At 42.2% G+C, this 16,657-nt stretch overlaps 1 protein-coding gene across 1 annotated transcript in view; it reads left to right on the top strand.

Moving 5' to 3' along the window:
• Positions 1-209: 209 nt before the first annotated feature.
• LOC306709196 (syntaxin-binding protein 4) overlaps positions 210-16,657 on the top strand; it is a gene marked incomplete at both ends in the record, with an annotated part of 83,216 nt that continues 66,768 nt past the window's right edge. Inside the window, one exon of the mRNA XM_079177259.1 lies at positions 210-274. Within this exon, the coding sequence (XP_079033385.1) occupies positions 210-274 (65 nt within the window). The remainder of the gene's footprint in view (positions 275-16,657) is intronic.

Here is a 16,657-nt window from a genome sequence, read left to right as displayed (position 1 = left end):
GGCCGACAGAGCGTCCCGTTACCGGCGAGCAGCGTCCGTCCCATTGATTTGAAGGGGAATGAATGCTGACACATCCACGCGGTCGGTCAGAGAGGGCACGCGCTGCACGAGCTGGAGAGCGGGCAGAGTGATGCGTTTAAGGGACGGGGCCACTTAGCTGCAACTGTGGAAGTCCACTACAGCGGAACACCTGGACACGTTTGGACAACATGTCTCTGCTCAAACAGCGGGGGAGAGAGCTCGAGCGATTCGACGGACTGTCGCTCATCTACTGGTACGTGAAACGCGTTTGGCTTCAACACCTGCGCGGACAGAGAGCGCAATAATAAGTCTAGAAAACTTCAATATCAATCTGCGAATGGGTCTTTTCCTTAAACATTTCTTTCAGACAGTCTCGAGAGGTTGGGCTCGTAAGCAGTCCGGCTGTACCGCTGTTCTTATGGAAACATGTGGCTCACTGCTTCTTCACACTATGGAACATGGAGTCAGCGCTAAGTTGATCCTATCTGAACTCACAGATGCCCAATTATAATTAATACGCATGCTCAGTGTTGACCAACAATGTGTGAAGTCTTAACATTTTAGTATTCACCTGATAAAGGATGTGCGATGTATGTGTGTGGGACTGTTGGTGAGGATCACATACTGTTCAGATGGCTCTTTTTATTTGTGTATTCATTTTAATTCTGCACATTGTTTCTGTGATTATCAAACCCTGCACATTAAGCGCATCATTCACAGTAACACTGCATCATATGTGCAGTGACTCAAGTAGTTAAAGTCTCTTGCACTTTGAAGAACATATATATATATATAACATATTTAGCATCTGTAAAGCAACAGACAAAGCGAGCCTCTCCCGGGTAAAGAATGTCACAGTCATCATGTAAAACTAGATGAATCGTGTTGAAATGTGAACGATCCCATGGGAAAGTAGGGCAGTTTGGAGAGGGGGGGGGGTTCATTCTGGTCTTGTGATGTGTCCTGAAGGGAGGAGTCAGCTGAATGTAGGTGCTGAGTGGACTGTTGAGGCTGGGTGAGCCGGTAGCGCTTAAAGGCAGGCTGAGGAGAGGTGAAGTGACAGTGTTGAGTAGCTCGTCTCTCCCACAAACAGAACCACCCCTAAAGTTTCCCTCATGATTCTCTCCTCCCAGAAGTTACCCGAGCTCTGGGACTACTTTCTGATTTACATATCAGGAGCCCTAGAGTTTAATCCTGACAGCAGAGACATAGACCTGGGACTGTTTCCTCTCAGGATGAACCCCACCATTAAGACCAGGTATGTGTGACACACGGGGAGAGTCAGGAGCCGCCGTGAGGAGGGATGCTTGATAATCTGCTCTTATACGCGACATCGATGTGCTTCAGTGCAAAAGTTCAGCGATGTTGAGAAAAACAGAGAATGAGTCGTGTGTGGAATGCTTATTGGTTAAATCTCTTTAAAGATGTGCTGTTTTGCAGGAATAACAGAATCTGGTTTGTTTATTTGTACCATTGAGTCTGTAGATTGTATTTAGTAATATAGTAGTACAAAAAGAGAATAAGATCGATTTATTGACAATCGTAACAAAAAGCAATGATTTTAATCAAATGGCTTGTTTTAGGATTTTCCTGAAACATAATCTTGATATAGATGTGACAGTACTCGGGTAGGAAGGAAATGATTGTCGGTCATCCTGACTTATTACTGAATTTGTATTGATGCAATGAATACAAAATCCAATGTCTGCCCTGTAGCTGCATAATCCGTCACTCAAAGTGAAAGCCATGGTTGATTTGATCTTGTAAGGCGGTTTGGCTGCAGTACTGGTTGTGCAGTATATGAACGCATAATGATCACGGTGTGTGGCCTACAAAAGAAAGGAAAGAACTATAAGATGTGAACTGAAGAGATCATTGTGCCTGGACTGTTCCGTATTGAAGATTTGGAGCATTTGGTTCCCGATGTGTGGTCCCCTGCAAAGGGAAGAATCGTCTCTCCTGAAGCAATGGATAATGTGGAACAGTCACCTTCTGTGCTCTTATTTTGGGATGGCATCAATCAACGGCAAAAGCTGTCACGTGTAGTTTGGTCTATTGTTGCCTTCACACTAACTCATTATGAACCAAGAGGAGCTCACGTGGAGTCTTACCGACTGACAGGTTACTCATTCATTGGACAGTGGTGATGTCATCCTGCATCATCAGTGCTGGACCTCTGTCATAATGATGAATCAAGTCATAATCATGAGCAACTGTTAAAAGCTCAAATCACCATCAGCTGTGTTCTACAGGCAAAGTCTCACGCTACAATGACGAGCATCGTTCTACAAATCAGAGTGATGGATTGAAAGGTCGCCTCGGAGATCTGTGAAGGTTGATGATCAGCAGATGCATTTAATAAAATGTACCTTTTTAAAATCACATACCTGCTGTTGCACTGTCCTCTGGTTGGTCTGCTTTGATTTGACACTACAAGCTAAGTTGGAACAGAACTCACCAAGCTCCACTGAACTTGTTGGAAGTCCCAAAGTGGCTTAAGGTACTGTATGGTTTTAAAATGATTTACTTTGGTGGTTTTCTGAAGTCTTACATAAAACAGATATGGGAGTGTGCTCACTTTATTGCCACTGTGTCATTGGACAACGTGCTGGTGCTGTGTTGAATCCTTTGTCCATAGCATAATGACACAAGGGCTGCAGGTCAAAGGAAAAGGTGCTAATGGACATTATAGCAGATTATACATGTCATTCCTGTTGATGTAGATGCTTTAATTGAACTCCTTGTGTTCTGAAACATTTGACCAGCATGGAGCATGAATCACACACTGCAACTGCCAACTCAGATCAAACCGGATGTTGAGACAGATGGTGCACTGCTGAGTGCAAACGCTGTTCTTTTCTTTTTCTCTGTCTCTTCCACTTCAATTTCATATCTTGCTTTGGGCACTAGATGCGTGGCAGAAGCATCCAGCCAATATTGGCCTTTTGTTCAATTTCAAATTCCAGCCTGTCAGTTTGACTCCCCTCTGAAACGATGGACGGAGGTTCCCGCTGTGACACATTTGTATTATTGTGTTGTTGGAGGATTTTATCAGCTGTCACTAAAACCTGACATTTACCATACCTATCTCAGATTGAAAAAGGTTGTCTGGAACAGTTTTTAAGATAACTTTATTGGTAACTGACAGGGGTGGATAGACAGGATGGAGAGCTGTAGTATAGCTGCTGTTAAAGGAGACTGCAGATGATCTGTTGACTAGTGACCTGGCTGAAGCGAGGCGTGGTGGTGGATAAGAAGGTAGAAGTGTGGCAGGAATCCAGAGACGAGGGTTAGCAGCAGGTCACTGGCTGCTTATTGGAAGCCAGCTGGGAAACTCACTCCCCGAGATCAACAGGGTTGTCATCAAGGTGGAAACTTTCTATGGGACTTCACGTAAATGTATGGTAATTAACATGAATAAAATGTAAACACATGGGCTATATATTCAGCTATATGAAAGAATGATGAAGCCAACAGGGTCGGCTGTGTGCAATTTGACTGAATACTGGCTATGGTCTAAGGGGCGTCTGTGGCTGAGTGGAGAATAGGGCCGTCTTTCAATCAGAGGGTTGATGGTTCAAACCCTGGCTCTGGCTCCGGCACCACTAGTTGCAAGTCGACGTGTCCTTGAGCAAGACACTTAACCCCGGAAATTGCTCCCGTAGCTGTGCCTACGGTATGGTAGCATCTAAAAAATGTAAGTTGCTTTGGATAAAAGCGTCAGCTAAATGACTGTAATGTAATGTAAGTTCACAATTAGAAAATAACAATTTTGTTGTAATTGAAAGTTGAAGAATATCCGAAAAATGTTCCGACCCTCTGAAACCCTGCTTAAGACAGTCCAAGAAAATCAGACCAAATGAAACAAACAGGACTTTCCTTCAGGAGGCCGCTGTTCATGTCCCGCGTGAGAGTAAAAGTAAACGCTGACATTTAGTCACGTGAGCTGTTAGTGTCGTAAGTCATGTGACTCGCGTTAGTAGCTAAGTTTACGTCAACCACGATCTTTTCCTCAAGTGTTTTTGTTGCCTAAACCTAACTTTTAGTTTGCAACGTCTCGTGTATTGACAGTCGTTCAAAATTGGCGCCAGAGGAGTATAAAGAGCGTCACACTTTGAAGCTTATAGCCACTGACCAAGCTGCATTATTTGACGCATTGGTGATAATGTGTCGGCATTATCACACTACACCATACATCTGGCAACAATCAAAGCAGGCATGGTGTTCTCTATGATGGATTACATGAATCTAGGACGTTTTGAAGTGGCTCTCTGTAACTTAAGTGTATGTAACGACTGTGATAATGATAATTGCTAAAACGTTAAAGAGCAACAATAGCACAAGTAGAAATGGGTCATACGGTCTTGCAGTGTATTGAATTCTGCAAGTGTCTCATTGCTCATGAATTCAGCCTTTTTATTTGTGAGATAATGAATGTGTTATTATTATCTTTGCCAGCAGATTATGTTTTTAGCCATGTGTTTGTGCGTGCACATTTTATTTTACTGACTGTTGTATTTCTTAATTCACTGAAAGCTGACTCCTCACAGTGACTAACACCTGCTTCAGTCTGGCCTCCGGTTTCTGACAGATTACAAATTGTTCCTCTCGTGATTTACACGCCTCAGTAAAACAATTGCATGACTAGGAATAGGAATATTTCACAGTTTACAAGTTAATGTTAAACCAATAAGAAGCTAAATTATCGGTGATGATAGCCGGTGGTTTCCCAGATTGTATTTCAGTTATTGTGTTCTTCCTCTTTTGCTCTTCATCAGACATTTTACCTGCAGTCAACCAAAGCCTGCTCCAACGTGATTGGTCAATACTACTCAGATTCAGTGGCGGGCAGTGCATTTTATACCTGGGCCTTCACTGCTGTCCTGCAGCTGAAACATAGCTACGGTTACTATTTGTTTCGTGTAAAAGTGAAGCCAACACCTATAAATACACTAAATGCAGAGAATACATTGAGAGTGTGTCTCCTCTCTGCTCTGACTGCAGCGCGAGGCTGCTGTGAGACTGACCGCCTGTGAGTGCTTTGGGGCAGCAGAGGGGCTCATGGCAGCACCCGCTGCTCGTTCACGACAGTGCAGAACGGTACGTGCTTTCACGCCAGAGTCAAAACACCAGAAAAGTGTCCAACAACACCAAAACAAGTCGCTAGATTTATCACTAGTAACTTTTAACAAAAAAAGTCGCCATGAGGGTTTGGAAAGTTGCCAGATTTAGCGAGAAAGTCGCCAAGTTGGCAACACTGGCACCGGCTAAATATGTCCCCAGAGCAACATTGGACGTAACAATAGTTCCTGTCACATATTAAACCAAACAAAAATCCATCTTCATAAAAACAAGTTGTCCAAATAATAATTTATAAACAAGCATATTAAAGCTACTGCAGATGTAAAAACAAAAGCAGTTAACTTACAAGCTGCTGTTCACTATTTAAAGACAAAGTCCATCCTCCTTTCTTTGTTAACAAAGAGTTTAATCTCACGGTTGTTCAGTACATCTGTGCGTTTTAGTTCCAGTTAGACAAAGTCCTTCTCGATTCATGGACGCCAGTGAAGACAGTCGAGCCTCCCCAGTTCTATTTCTTGAATATGTTTTAATGCGTTTGAGGGCTGAAAATGTCCGCTAGACAGAGGCAGCAGATATTGGGATTGTCACCGCCCCACATGTACGGCTAGGCCAGCTAGAAGGCTCTGGCACGTTAAAGAATACGCCCAACATGTCAAACTAAAGATCTGATTGGTTGAACACTATGATAATCAACAATATCGTCCCCATTCACTTAAACTGCAAAGGGATTCACTTGTGAGTCTGCAGGCCTGGGGCCTCTCTTCTTACCTAGAGACACAGAGGTGAAATCTGATTGGATAAAAGCTCTACTTAAAACAAGCTGCACTGGAAGCAGAGCAACTGAGGAACACAGTAGCTGTGCAATGAGAAAATAAGATAATGGGGAAAAAAAATTCTGTCTAGGCCAGCAAAGAAGGCCTTGCTGGCCCTGACCGCCCACCACTGCTCAGATTACAAACGGATGATGCCAAAATTCATTTTTTAAAATCCAGATATTCCACCGAAAGGTGCGTTCACACACACCAAAACTTGCCGGGGACCATTTGCGGTCATTCGCGCCAGAGAGGGGGTGTGGCGTATCGCCCTGGAAGCCGTTCGACTGTCCGCCATTTATTTCCGCCATCGACCATGGACTATTTCTGCTTAGTACGTGTTGTGGAAGTCCCAGATATCCCGGGAAACTAAATGCCGTCTTGTCTGGTTCATAACATAGTCCGGAGGTGCTCCGTGGATTTTGCTGTGATTTAACGGCAATAAACGGACAAAAAGGGACGCCGAAATAACTACGTAATGATGCCGATTTGTAAAAAGTCTGAATTCATGTTTTGTTAGTTCCTGCAAGACGACAAACAAATAACTTTTTAAAATGCTTGTTTTCTCAATGGAGCTCGGATCGATCGGTGCTATTATACATTGTAGCAGCTCCAACAACACTCAAAATAACGTCATCTTGGCGTAAAAATGGCAGCGTTTTTTTCATTGTTTGTACTATATAGTTTACACACATACATTTATAAACATAGTTTGATCCGGTCTCTACTAATATAAGGTATCGTAGAGCTCCGGGTGAACACACACGGCTACAGTATTTGTTTCCTGATTCAACAATGGAAGGACGTCAGTGATGACAGGAGAAACATCTCAACGCTGAAAGGCTATCGCACCACAGCGGCATGCGATTTTTTTCGCCGGAGTTGAACAATTTCAACTCATGCGTTTGGGCCGTTTGGCGATTGGCGCAAATTTGCATCAATCGTGCTGCGCCATCGCAAATTTGCGTCACTCCAGTCTCATCGTGTCTGTGCATAGACTTTGTTTGTAATCTGCTTGCGTGAATAATTTGCGCCGCGTTTGGTGTGAACGCACTTTACACTGTAGATCTAGTGAGAACCTTTCTTTGAAACTAACCTCACAGATAGCACAGTGTATTTAAGATATAGACGATTTTGTTTGTTTGACTTGGTGTCCTTGAATATATTTTCATGGTGAAAGTGACCACAGGCTGTGACAGTGGTGGCAGGTGTGACTGGATGCACTTTGACAGGTTATTTACTCGACTCCTGTCTGTGGTATTCGGGCCTCTGGTGGCAACAAGCATCACTTTGGTTGTGCTGTGACAGAGGAAAACAACATGCTCTCATTAAGTCACCTGGCCTCAGCATCTCTCACCAACGTCTCTGGGACACATTGTTATGATGTACATATGTCAACTCAAGATCAGTATTACATAGATGTATGTGTAGAATACAGTCTGACAGTCCAGTAGAGTACAACACTATTTATTTAGAAAGTCCCACTGCTGCTTTTCGTTTCTGTCTCCACCTGTGAACAGGCTGTTGAAAGACATTCACTGACGAAGTAGACAAGGCAGGCTGAGGGGAATAGTATTTTAGAGCACAGGTCTTCTTTGGTTCAGAATTTTGGACTTGATGCAAAAAGACCTGCTAAAAAAAAAATAACCCTAACCCGCCAGTCATCAATAGATTTCTTTAGGAAAGCGGAGCAACCAGGGGTTGTATTCACAAAGCATCATCACATTAAAAGTAGCTCCTAAATTGCAGCGATAGGAGAAACTCCTAAAAGTCTCAATGGCTTCTAAGTTGTTGCTCTAAGAGGCATTCAGCACTAAGAGTAGCTCCTCAGTCCAAGAGAAGTTAGAGGTCCAGAGGACTTCTAAGTCCAACTCACAGTCAGTAATGTGCTCCAGCTGATGTGTTTTAACATGTCAGTGTTTTGTAAAAATAGAATAACATTGATCATTGATTCAGCCATTAAATAAGGATTCAATCAGATTGCCAAGAAATCAAAAAAATAGCACTGGAGATAACAATTCGGAAAAATGGAAAAATGTCCCTCAATCAGACCGGAATTAGTTTGACAGTTCCTTAAGATAATTTAATCATCATGAACTGCCATAAATACATAAATAAAGGGGATTATCCTGTAGAACTGGTGCTATAAGAAGAATTACACACCAACTATTTATCTGAATTGTTTTTAATTTGTTCTTCTTACACCTGACATTTTTCATTTTCCGTTCACTGACACAACCTGCTCACTGTTGTGTTTTTAAATATACATACACTACCGTTCAAAAGTTTGGGGTCATCCAGACAATTTCCTGTCAATTTTCAGTTTCTTCGCAATTTCTCGCATGGAATAGCTTCATTTCTAAGAACAAGAATAGACGGCGAGTTTCACATGAAAGTTCTCTTTTTCTGGCCATGTTGAGAGTAGAATCCAACCCACAAATGTGATGCTCCAGATACTCAACTAGCTCAAAGGAAGGCCAGTTTTATAGCTTCTCTCACCAGCAGAACTGTTTTCAGCTGTGCTAACATATTTGCACAAGGGTTTTCTAATCATCAATTAGTCTTCTAAGGCCATTAGAACACTGGAGTGATAGTTGCTGGAAATGGGCCTCTATACTCCTATGTAGATATTTCATTAAAAACCAGACGTTTCCACCTAGAATAGTCATTAACCACATTAACAATGTATAGAGTGTATTTCTGATTAATTTAATGTTATCTTCATTGAAAGACAACACACCAACGGAGAATCTTACTTCTGTCATGTGGTGGTGTGCAAACACCTTTTCTCTGGATAATCCAAAGACCTTCATGTCAACTGTGTTTTGGTGCTAATTTTGCAGTAGGTGCTATTCCAACCAAAACTCCTCAAAAAAATAATTTTGGATAACGGGACATTTTCTTTATTTCTTTTTCAACAAACTAACCCTGTGATCCTCCTTTTTCATTTTTTCAAAGCTGTGACTTCCACAAAAATGACATTGAGCTCTAATGCATCTCAATCCCACAGCGGATCAAACTGAACTACCTGCATGGCTAAATACTACTAGTGATGCAATGTCTTTTTGTGAATTTAGTGAAGTGACTCTCTGAAAAGTAGGCTATACTAATATTCAAAACAATTAACGTTTTTAGATGTACGATTCATGTCCAACAAATAATATTTTTTAATTAACACAATGCAGAAAAAGAGTGTTTTATTTGTACATAGTTACCGCCGGAATTTCTTGTAAAAACTGTCGGGGCTGAAATACATCCCATGTTACTGTCATCCAATGAAGTGGAACCAATGCACACATCCAAGTCTGTTTTTAAGTTGGTCTGTGCCTTAATGTTGGTGTTTTAATGCGGAAAAGGGAAAATTAAGGAAAAATGTGCATTTGTGGGAGATCTCAAATACGTTTTGGAACAAGCTTCTCATTTACACCCAGGATTAAAAGGTTTTATGGGGCTCTTCAGGACTGCCCTGTACCCCTCTAAAATGCTGCATTATCATCTCCTTCTGTAGTTGTCTCTTACATTTTGCAGACTCTTAAGAGACACTTTGAGAATCAGCTCCATTCTTCCTTGTCAGGTAAAATCAATTCACAGTAATTGGATTCCAATTCACCTCTCATCGACTGCTCTCGTCTTCGTTCCCTCCGGTGACGATCGATTGGCTGGGAATGACTTCTCTGGGTTTGATTTTCTCTCCACAGAAGATGTGGATCCTGAAGCAAGATGCTGACTGGATTTGCCTTCAGGGTAGTTTGCTTGTTGCTGATTTTTTTTCCTCTCCCCCTCCACCTATTGATGTGTCCTTACTTAGCTGAGTGGTCTGTTGGGTCTATTTAGGAATGTCAAACGTGTCAGACACTTGTCCTGTTCGTCCTCTTCATTTCCAGTGAGAGGATGTAAGTGTGCTGCTGGTGTGTGACCTAACAGTTGTAATTAGCTGAGACGAGCTCTATGCTTTCATGTAACTGAAGGCTAATTAAGTAATATAGGAAGCACTGTCTTCCAATGCTGATCGTCGATGAGCCATATCAGCCGTTTGTTGTATGTTTTCCTTTTACTTTGTCTTAGTCATCTATAGTGGTTATTTGCACACAATTCCAATTATTAGAAAAATAATTGATTGTATTTTTATTGATAAAAATCTAGACATTAGTAGGTTGAATGATGTCTTATCCGCTGCTTAGTGCTAGTGTTAGGAACAGGTCATAATTCACTCTCTAATAGCTATTTTAATTGCTGTGAAAACATCTCCTTCAAACAACTGGATTCATTCCATGTTTCTCACCAAGAACTACAATCTACAAGATTACATTTGAACACATCATGATTACGTCAAAACTTACTTTTTGCCTTATACTCATTTTGACTGAATCCAGTGTGAACGCCTCATAATGTAACTCAATAGAACCTGCTTACTTAGCTGGTAGCTCTGTTCACAATGTCACATAATCAGCATTGGCAACTAGAAAGCATTAATGTCGATCCCCCGATCGCATGTTTTTACTGTAAATACTAGAAAATGACTTTAGACATTATATTACATGACTGAATCTTAAGCTAAATTCAACAGCAAAAGAAGCTTGCTGCTGCAAAGGGGCCGGTTGACACAGAGGCAGGCCTGTGTTCTCTCCAGCTGCCTTATGTCTCTAATCTTCACCTGCAGTTCAGGCTGCAGGGGGACCTAACGCAGCAGGAGGACGTTTGCACTGTTCACGGACTCGGGTAAACATGTCCAACTTGTCCAAGAGGACTTTTCAAGGACATGGAATATCTCCTCAAGCTGTGTCTTCGCCTGCACATCTCCTTGGCCTTGTCAGAGAGCCTGAACACCTGGCTGCCCGACACAGTCACACAGAAGAGACTCACACACCTGGCCTTGCCAACACATTATCAACTTGTCAAACATGCGCTAGGCCAGTGGCTCTTCAAACCATGAAGGCTCTATGGGGCCTCTCGAGGGTCAGTCACGGCAGGTCAGTTTCTACTTGTTACATGCACGGTGTCTTTTCACAATAAACTCTGTTAGGTTTAGGAAAAGAGCTTGGTTAGGGATGACCTGATTGACTCACGTGACGAGAGACTTGTGAGTCAGAATACTAGCGACACTAACGACTCGCATGACAAAATGTCACCATTTACGTTTCGCTGCTAACAGCCAGTCTCCTGGACAAGTCTTGTGTTTGTTTGACCTGTCCACCTCCCCTCTTGCCCGCCTTGTGTGGACTGTCTCGCTCTTTATGATATGTCAGTTGCTCTGAGTATCTAATAATAGACACAGGCGGGTTTACATTTGAGTTGCGGTGCGACGGTGTCAGACGCCAAGGAGCGCTGACCCAGCTTTGGTATCGGATGAGTTGGGAGTGAGACTGGCTTGGCCTTGCTGCACCAGAACATTCTGGACAAACTGGACATTCCAGTACCTGCGGGTTAAGACGAGTGAGGGGTCAGCAGTCAAAGAATAAATAAATAAAACAGTTGTTACATTTGTCAATCAAAAATCAAAAATCTTCAAAGAGTGTGAAACACTGCAACCACAAGAAACATATTCGGCTAATGGGTCCAGTTGTTTGCCCTGTTGGCCTCGGACGGACACAGAGACACACACACACACACACACACACACACACACACACACACACACACACACACACACACACACACACACACACACAACCCAATACATAATCTTTGGGAAGAGAAGAGAACATCGGTAAACTAATCCAAGGTGAACCTCTCATAATCAGCCGTGTAGTCACACAGCAGTGGTACATTTTTATCTTTGAAATATGTAAAATGAGACTTATTTATATTTTGTTATTAATATTTCAGAGGAGGGATAAGCCTTTGATATTTTTCAGTCTTGTTTTTCCACACTCTCCTACAGAAGGCCAAAGAGGCTACAGGTTTAATTTGTGTTTCCCAAGATCACAGAATAATTATTTTATGATGTCAACATCATTACTATACAACCGCAGCTGCAACCAATAAAAAAACTCTCTTAATATCCTATAATGTTGCTATAGGATCCCATAGTATGTGTGTAATTGTTAACAGCTAGTTTACCAAATAAGATGCTGTAGTCGTCCAGCATGTTGTCTGCAGCGGGCACACAGCGGCTCATTGACTGCAGATCACGTTACAAGCACTCTGGACTTCATGGAGTCGACATGAGCACGAGGAAGCTGTGACTGAGTGAGACTGTATTTCCCCGCTGTAATACTTGATACTAACTTATAACACTAAAAAAGTATATTACACCAACTAATACCTCCACGTTTTCAATCCATGCTCTACTTTATAACTGCAATCTCAAAACAAGAAACTAAGCTGCCGTTTGGAATCAACCCCCTGATTGTTTCACTGATGTGTTTTTACTGCGAGTAACACTTTGGTGTGTTTTTCAGGGGATTTGGTGATTTGAGGGCTCCAGGCAAACGCTGTTCTGCTCTACTTTTCACCCTTTCTCTAACTGTAAATGTTGACATCGGCAGTGGTAGAAGAAGTAGCGAATTCAAACGATTAACACACTAATAGAAATCCTGCATTCAAATGTTTTACTTCACATGAAGAGTGACGGTGAGGAATTATCAACACAATGTACCAAAATGTACTTTCAATTCTAATATGATGCTGGATAGTTAAATGCATAATAATGTATCATATTTGAATTGTTATATTTTGTCAGTCATATCTGATTCTGCAACATTTCGCTGTCAGGTACATGTAGTACTACAATGTTAGTAGTATACATATGAGTTGCATGTTTTTAAGAGCTTTGGGGCCTTTTGTGAGTCATTTCAAGGTACAATGAGTTGGAATGGTTTTCATATGCAAACATCATAATAAATCCATAGCTGTTAGAGTAGCCTTGCCTAACCATAAAGTCTGTCTGGTGTTTTTGCTGACAGTGTATTTCTCTGGTGAGTAGCTGTGACTTGGTGTGTGATGTCATTGCAGGTGTACTAATGAAGACCCAATGAAGAACAGAGTTGAGTGTGAAGTGTTTTTTTATGAGCGGTTCTCCAGAAATCTGCAAGCAGCAACATCACAGGCCCGTTCTGGACAGACATGTTTTCAACGGACACTGCACTAGTTACTAAAATTCCAGCCTGGAACACCATTCCCATCCATCCAACTTGTATCGCTATTTAACTCTGAACCAAAGTTTGTGTGTAGTATTATTCCATATGCCACCAGCTGCTCATTAAGATCCTTTCAGAGAATCATCTCTTTCTCCTCTCATGCAATCTGCATTCTACCTCATATGACTTTGTAACATCTTGTCACGGCTAATAGCATCATGAAGCAGATTAAGACAATATTCCTGGGCTTTCTGTGGATATTCAGACTCGTTGCCTACATCCCTTTTCTTTACCTGCTTCTCTTGTGCACGGTCGTGCAGCCTGAAGCCACAGAGCCAGCGTGAGGAGAGCAGAGAGAGCATGTCGTCCACTAATCCGAGGATCGGCGGTTCGATCCCCGTCTTCTCCGGTCCTCCTGTGTGTCCAAAGTGTCCTTTGACAATATACTGAACCCCAAATAGTGGTCCAGTTTAGTAGCAGGGCCAACCGCAGCCAAGCTGGGACAGTCAAACTGAATGTGTGTCTTGCTCTAAATTGACTGGATCAACGCTTTTTTAGCCTGTGTGTTCAGCTCTCAGTGCTTTTGTAGCTTCTAACTGACTTCTACGCACATATCAGCCTTGTGTTAAAAGTTACTGATTGCTTCAGCCGTATCAGAGCTGTGTTCCCGCTGATACTTTTAATCTGAAGGACTTGAAAAATGCAGTGGATCTCTGTCAGCGGTACTATCCTTCAATGAAACCAGATGGAAGTGGATATATTCTGCTCGAGACAAGGAGAAACAGTACGCTGTTGATGAAATGCAAGCCAGCACACCTCCAACACTTCCTCCTTCGTCCTTCCAACGCCTTTCCTTTGCTGTGCCGTGGAAAACACTTGCACTCTGCCAACATGGCAACCATTTTGCTGACCTGTGAGTAACGGTTTTGCTTACCGCTTAGCTCAGCACCAGTATCCCCATCTCTGCTACAAAACATACATACAATGCAGTTTAGTGCGAACCACTGAATGTTAACAGAACTGTGTTTGTTTAGCAGACAACTACCTTCATATTCTTATACTGCTGGGGTTTACCTGGACCTGTTAGAATGTCTTCCCTCCACTGAACCTGCAGCCTCTCGTTCTCATCTATAGAGGGCAGCCTTGTAACTGGAAACACTCTTCAGTGATCACCCATGTCTTTAGTTTTTGTCCTTTTTTGTATTGCTCTCTATTACACACACACACACACACACACACACACACACACACACACACACACACACACAATCATGCTCACACAAGAGCTATGAATTTGTGCGTGTGCCAGCCTGTGTTCCTCTGTGATTGGGTATGGGCTTGTTTGATTTCTCAGGGAGGATTGGATAATCCTATAATCTGATAACGACCCACTGTGCAGATTTAGTGATTAAAGTTCTGAGGCAAATGGTTGTTGCCATGGCTGCCAAATAGAAGAAGAGAATAAATCTGTGTGGGATGATAGTGTGTGTGTGTGTGTGTGTGTGTGTAGTGGGGTAAAGACGCATGCTGAAGTCGTGCTGAAATGTGCATGTGCAATCACAATCTGGATCAGGAACAGCTTTATTGCCAAGTAGGTTTTCACATTTAGGAAATGTGTGTTTTAGTGGGAAATGGTTACAATAAACATAGTAAGAAAAAAGAAAATACAAACACTGCAAAGGTCAAGAATCTTGAATATGAAATAGAAATTTACAGTTACGATATATCTATTTTAAAATAAAAAGAAGACAAAATAAGAAATATTCATGAATAATGTGCAACAGTATAATATATTAACAATTTGTGCAATGCAAAAATGTGCATTAATGTAATGCAGTTAGATTTGGAGACTTTACGTTGTGTCCATGGGCTGGGATGAGAGTCTGTGTCAATGGGGTCCTGGACCTTTTCTTGTGGTGTGAGGTTGATGACTGCAGCCTCTTGTTGATTGGTTATAATCTTTTCTGCTCGCCTCAACATCCTGGAGGCGTACAGGTCCTAAGGTTGTAGCCAATCACCTTCGCTGCAGAGCAAATGATATGCTGAGAAGGTCTGCCCTTGTCCTTGGCAGTGGCAGCAGCGTACCACATGATGATGGAGGAGGAGAGTATGGACTCAGCCAGTCTCCCTGGTTCATGTTTGTACACAGCAGTCCTCACAGCTGATGTAGGATGCCACAGCCTCTGTGTGTACTCATCCAGACAAACTGTTGGAAGCAGTCAGTAGAGTCTTAGCATGAAGGTCCTCAACCTTCACTGTTCCATTACTTAGATATCCTCACAACAGGCTTATTTTCTGCTGCTTAGCAGAAATCAGGCAGACAATGACATGGTCAGAGTGTCCCAGTGCAGCGTGGGGCACGGTGACATAGTATTGTAGTGTAACAGTGATCCAAAGTGTTCTTCTCTCTGGTTAGGCATTTACTGTTAGACTGTCTGTCTGTATTTGATGAGTTCATGGCTGAGGTTTCCTTTGTCAACACACACACACAGTACACACACACACACACACACACACACACACACACACACACACACACACACACACACACACACAGTACACACACACACACACACACACACACACACACACAGTACACACACATCTGTGGCAAACATCATCAAAATGTATTTATTTGGGAGAAAGACACTGTAGGCATGTTTGCATGTTGATCCTGTAGCAATCCTTTAAATCATTATACAGTAATTGTCTTCTTTTCGGTATTCATACAGCAGAGATTTGAAAGTTCCTTAAAATAAACCCGTCCATTACCCTAAACCCCAAATTGCTCCCAAAGGCTGGCCCCGGGAAGCTGACATGGCCGGAGTTGCGAACCACTTACACTTTCTGAAGCGATCTAGAGCCGGGCGCTGCATACCGCTGCAGAGGAAATGTTTCAGACAGGGCCAGCCAGCCCAACCGTTAAGAAGTGATCAATATTTTTAGTTCATTGCTAAAACTGTGGGGGACAAAATCCACTTTGGTGGGATGCCACAGTCTTTGTAATCAATGGGAAACACTGATAAATATGTGTGAATGTTTACAGCGCTTACAGTACAGCACTTTGAGTGGCCAGAAGACTAGACAGTCGCTATATAAATGAAGCCCATTAACCATTTACTTGAAAGGTAACATAGGTTGTGACTACAATGCCTGTTGGCAGCCATGAATGCACCAACAGGGAGAGATTTCTTTTTCAGGCAAAATCACTTATTTATTGAATAAAGGTCTACTTCATCTGCCTTCTTTTAATTTTTTTTTTCTCAAATGAAAAATGCTCAAGCAGCTGTAGCGTACCAACGTAAGCTAATCAACAAGGTTATGAATGCTGTGAAGTTGTCACTTTCAGATACAAACTAACATGGCGTCCACCGCCGTACATTGCTTAGCTTCAATGCCAGTAATGTTACTGTCTGATCTCCAAACTGGCAGCATGCCGAACGCCATCTAAGGAATTGTAAGTAATACACTGACTGTGGATAAGAATAATATCTATGTTTACGTCATGCAGACACCTACAGAGGTTACTTGGGGAAAGGTTTTTAGAAGGGTCTTGGGAAAATAGCATTTTGACGCTAAAACATATGTACTTCAACCTAAATTTGGATTTTAACACAAAAAGAACACCACTGGGACGCTTCAGAATGGTATAAAAAACAAACT

Source organism: Pholis gunnellus, assembly GCF_910591455.1.
Source record: "Pholis gunnellus genome assembly, chromosome: 17".
Taxonomy (NCBI): domain Eukaryota; kingdom Metazoa; phylum Chordata; class Actinopteri; order Perciformes; family Pholidae; genus Pholis; species Pholis gunnellus.
This window is presented reverse-complemented; position numbering and strand designations above follow the sequence as displayed.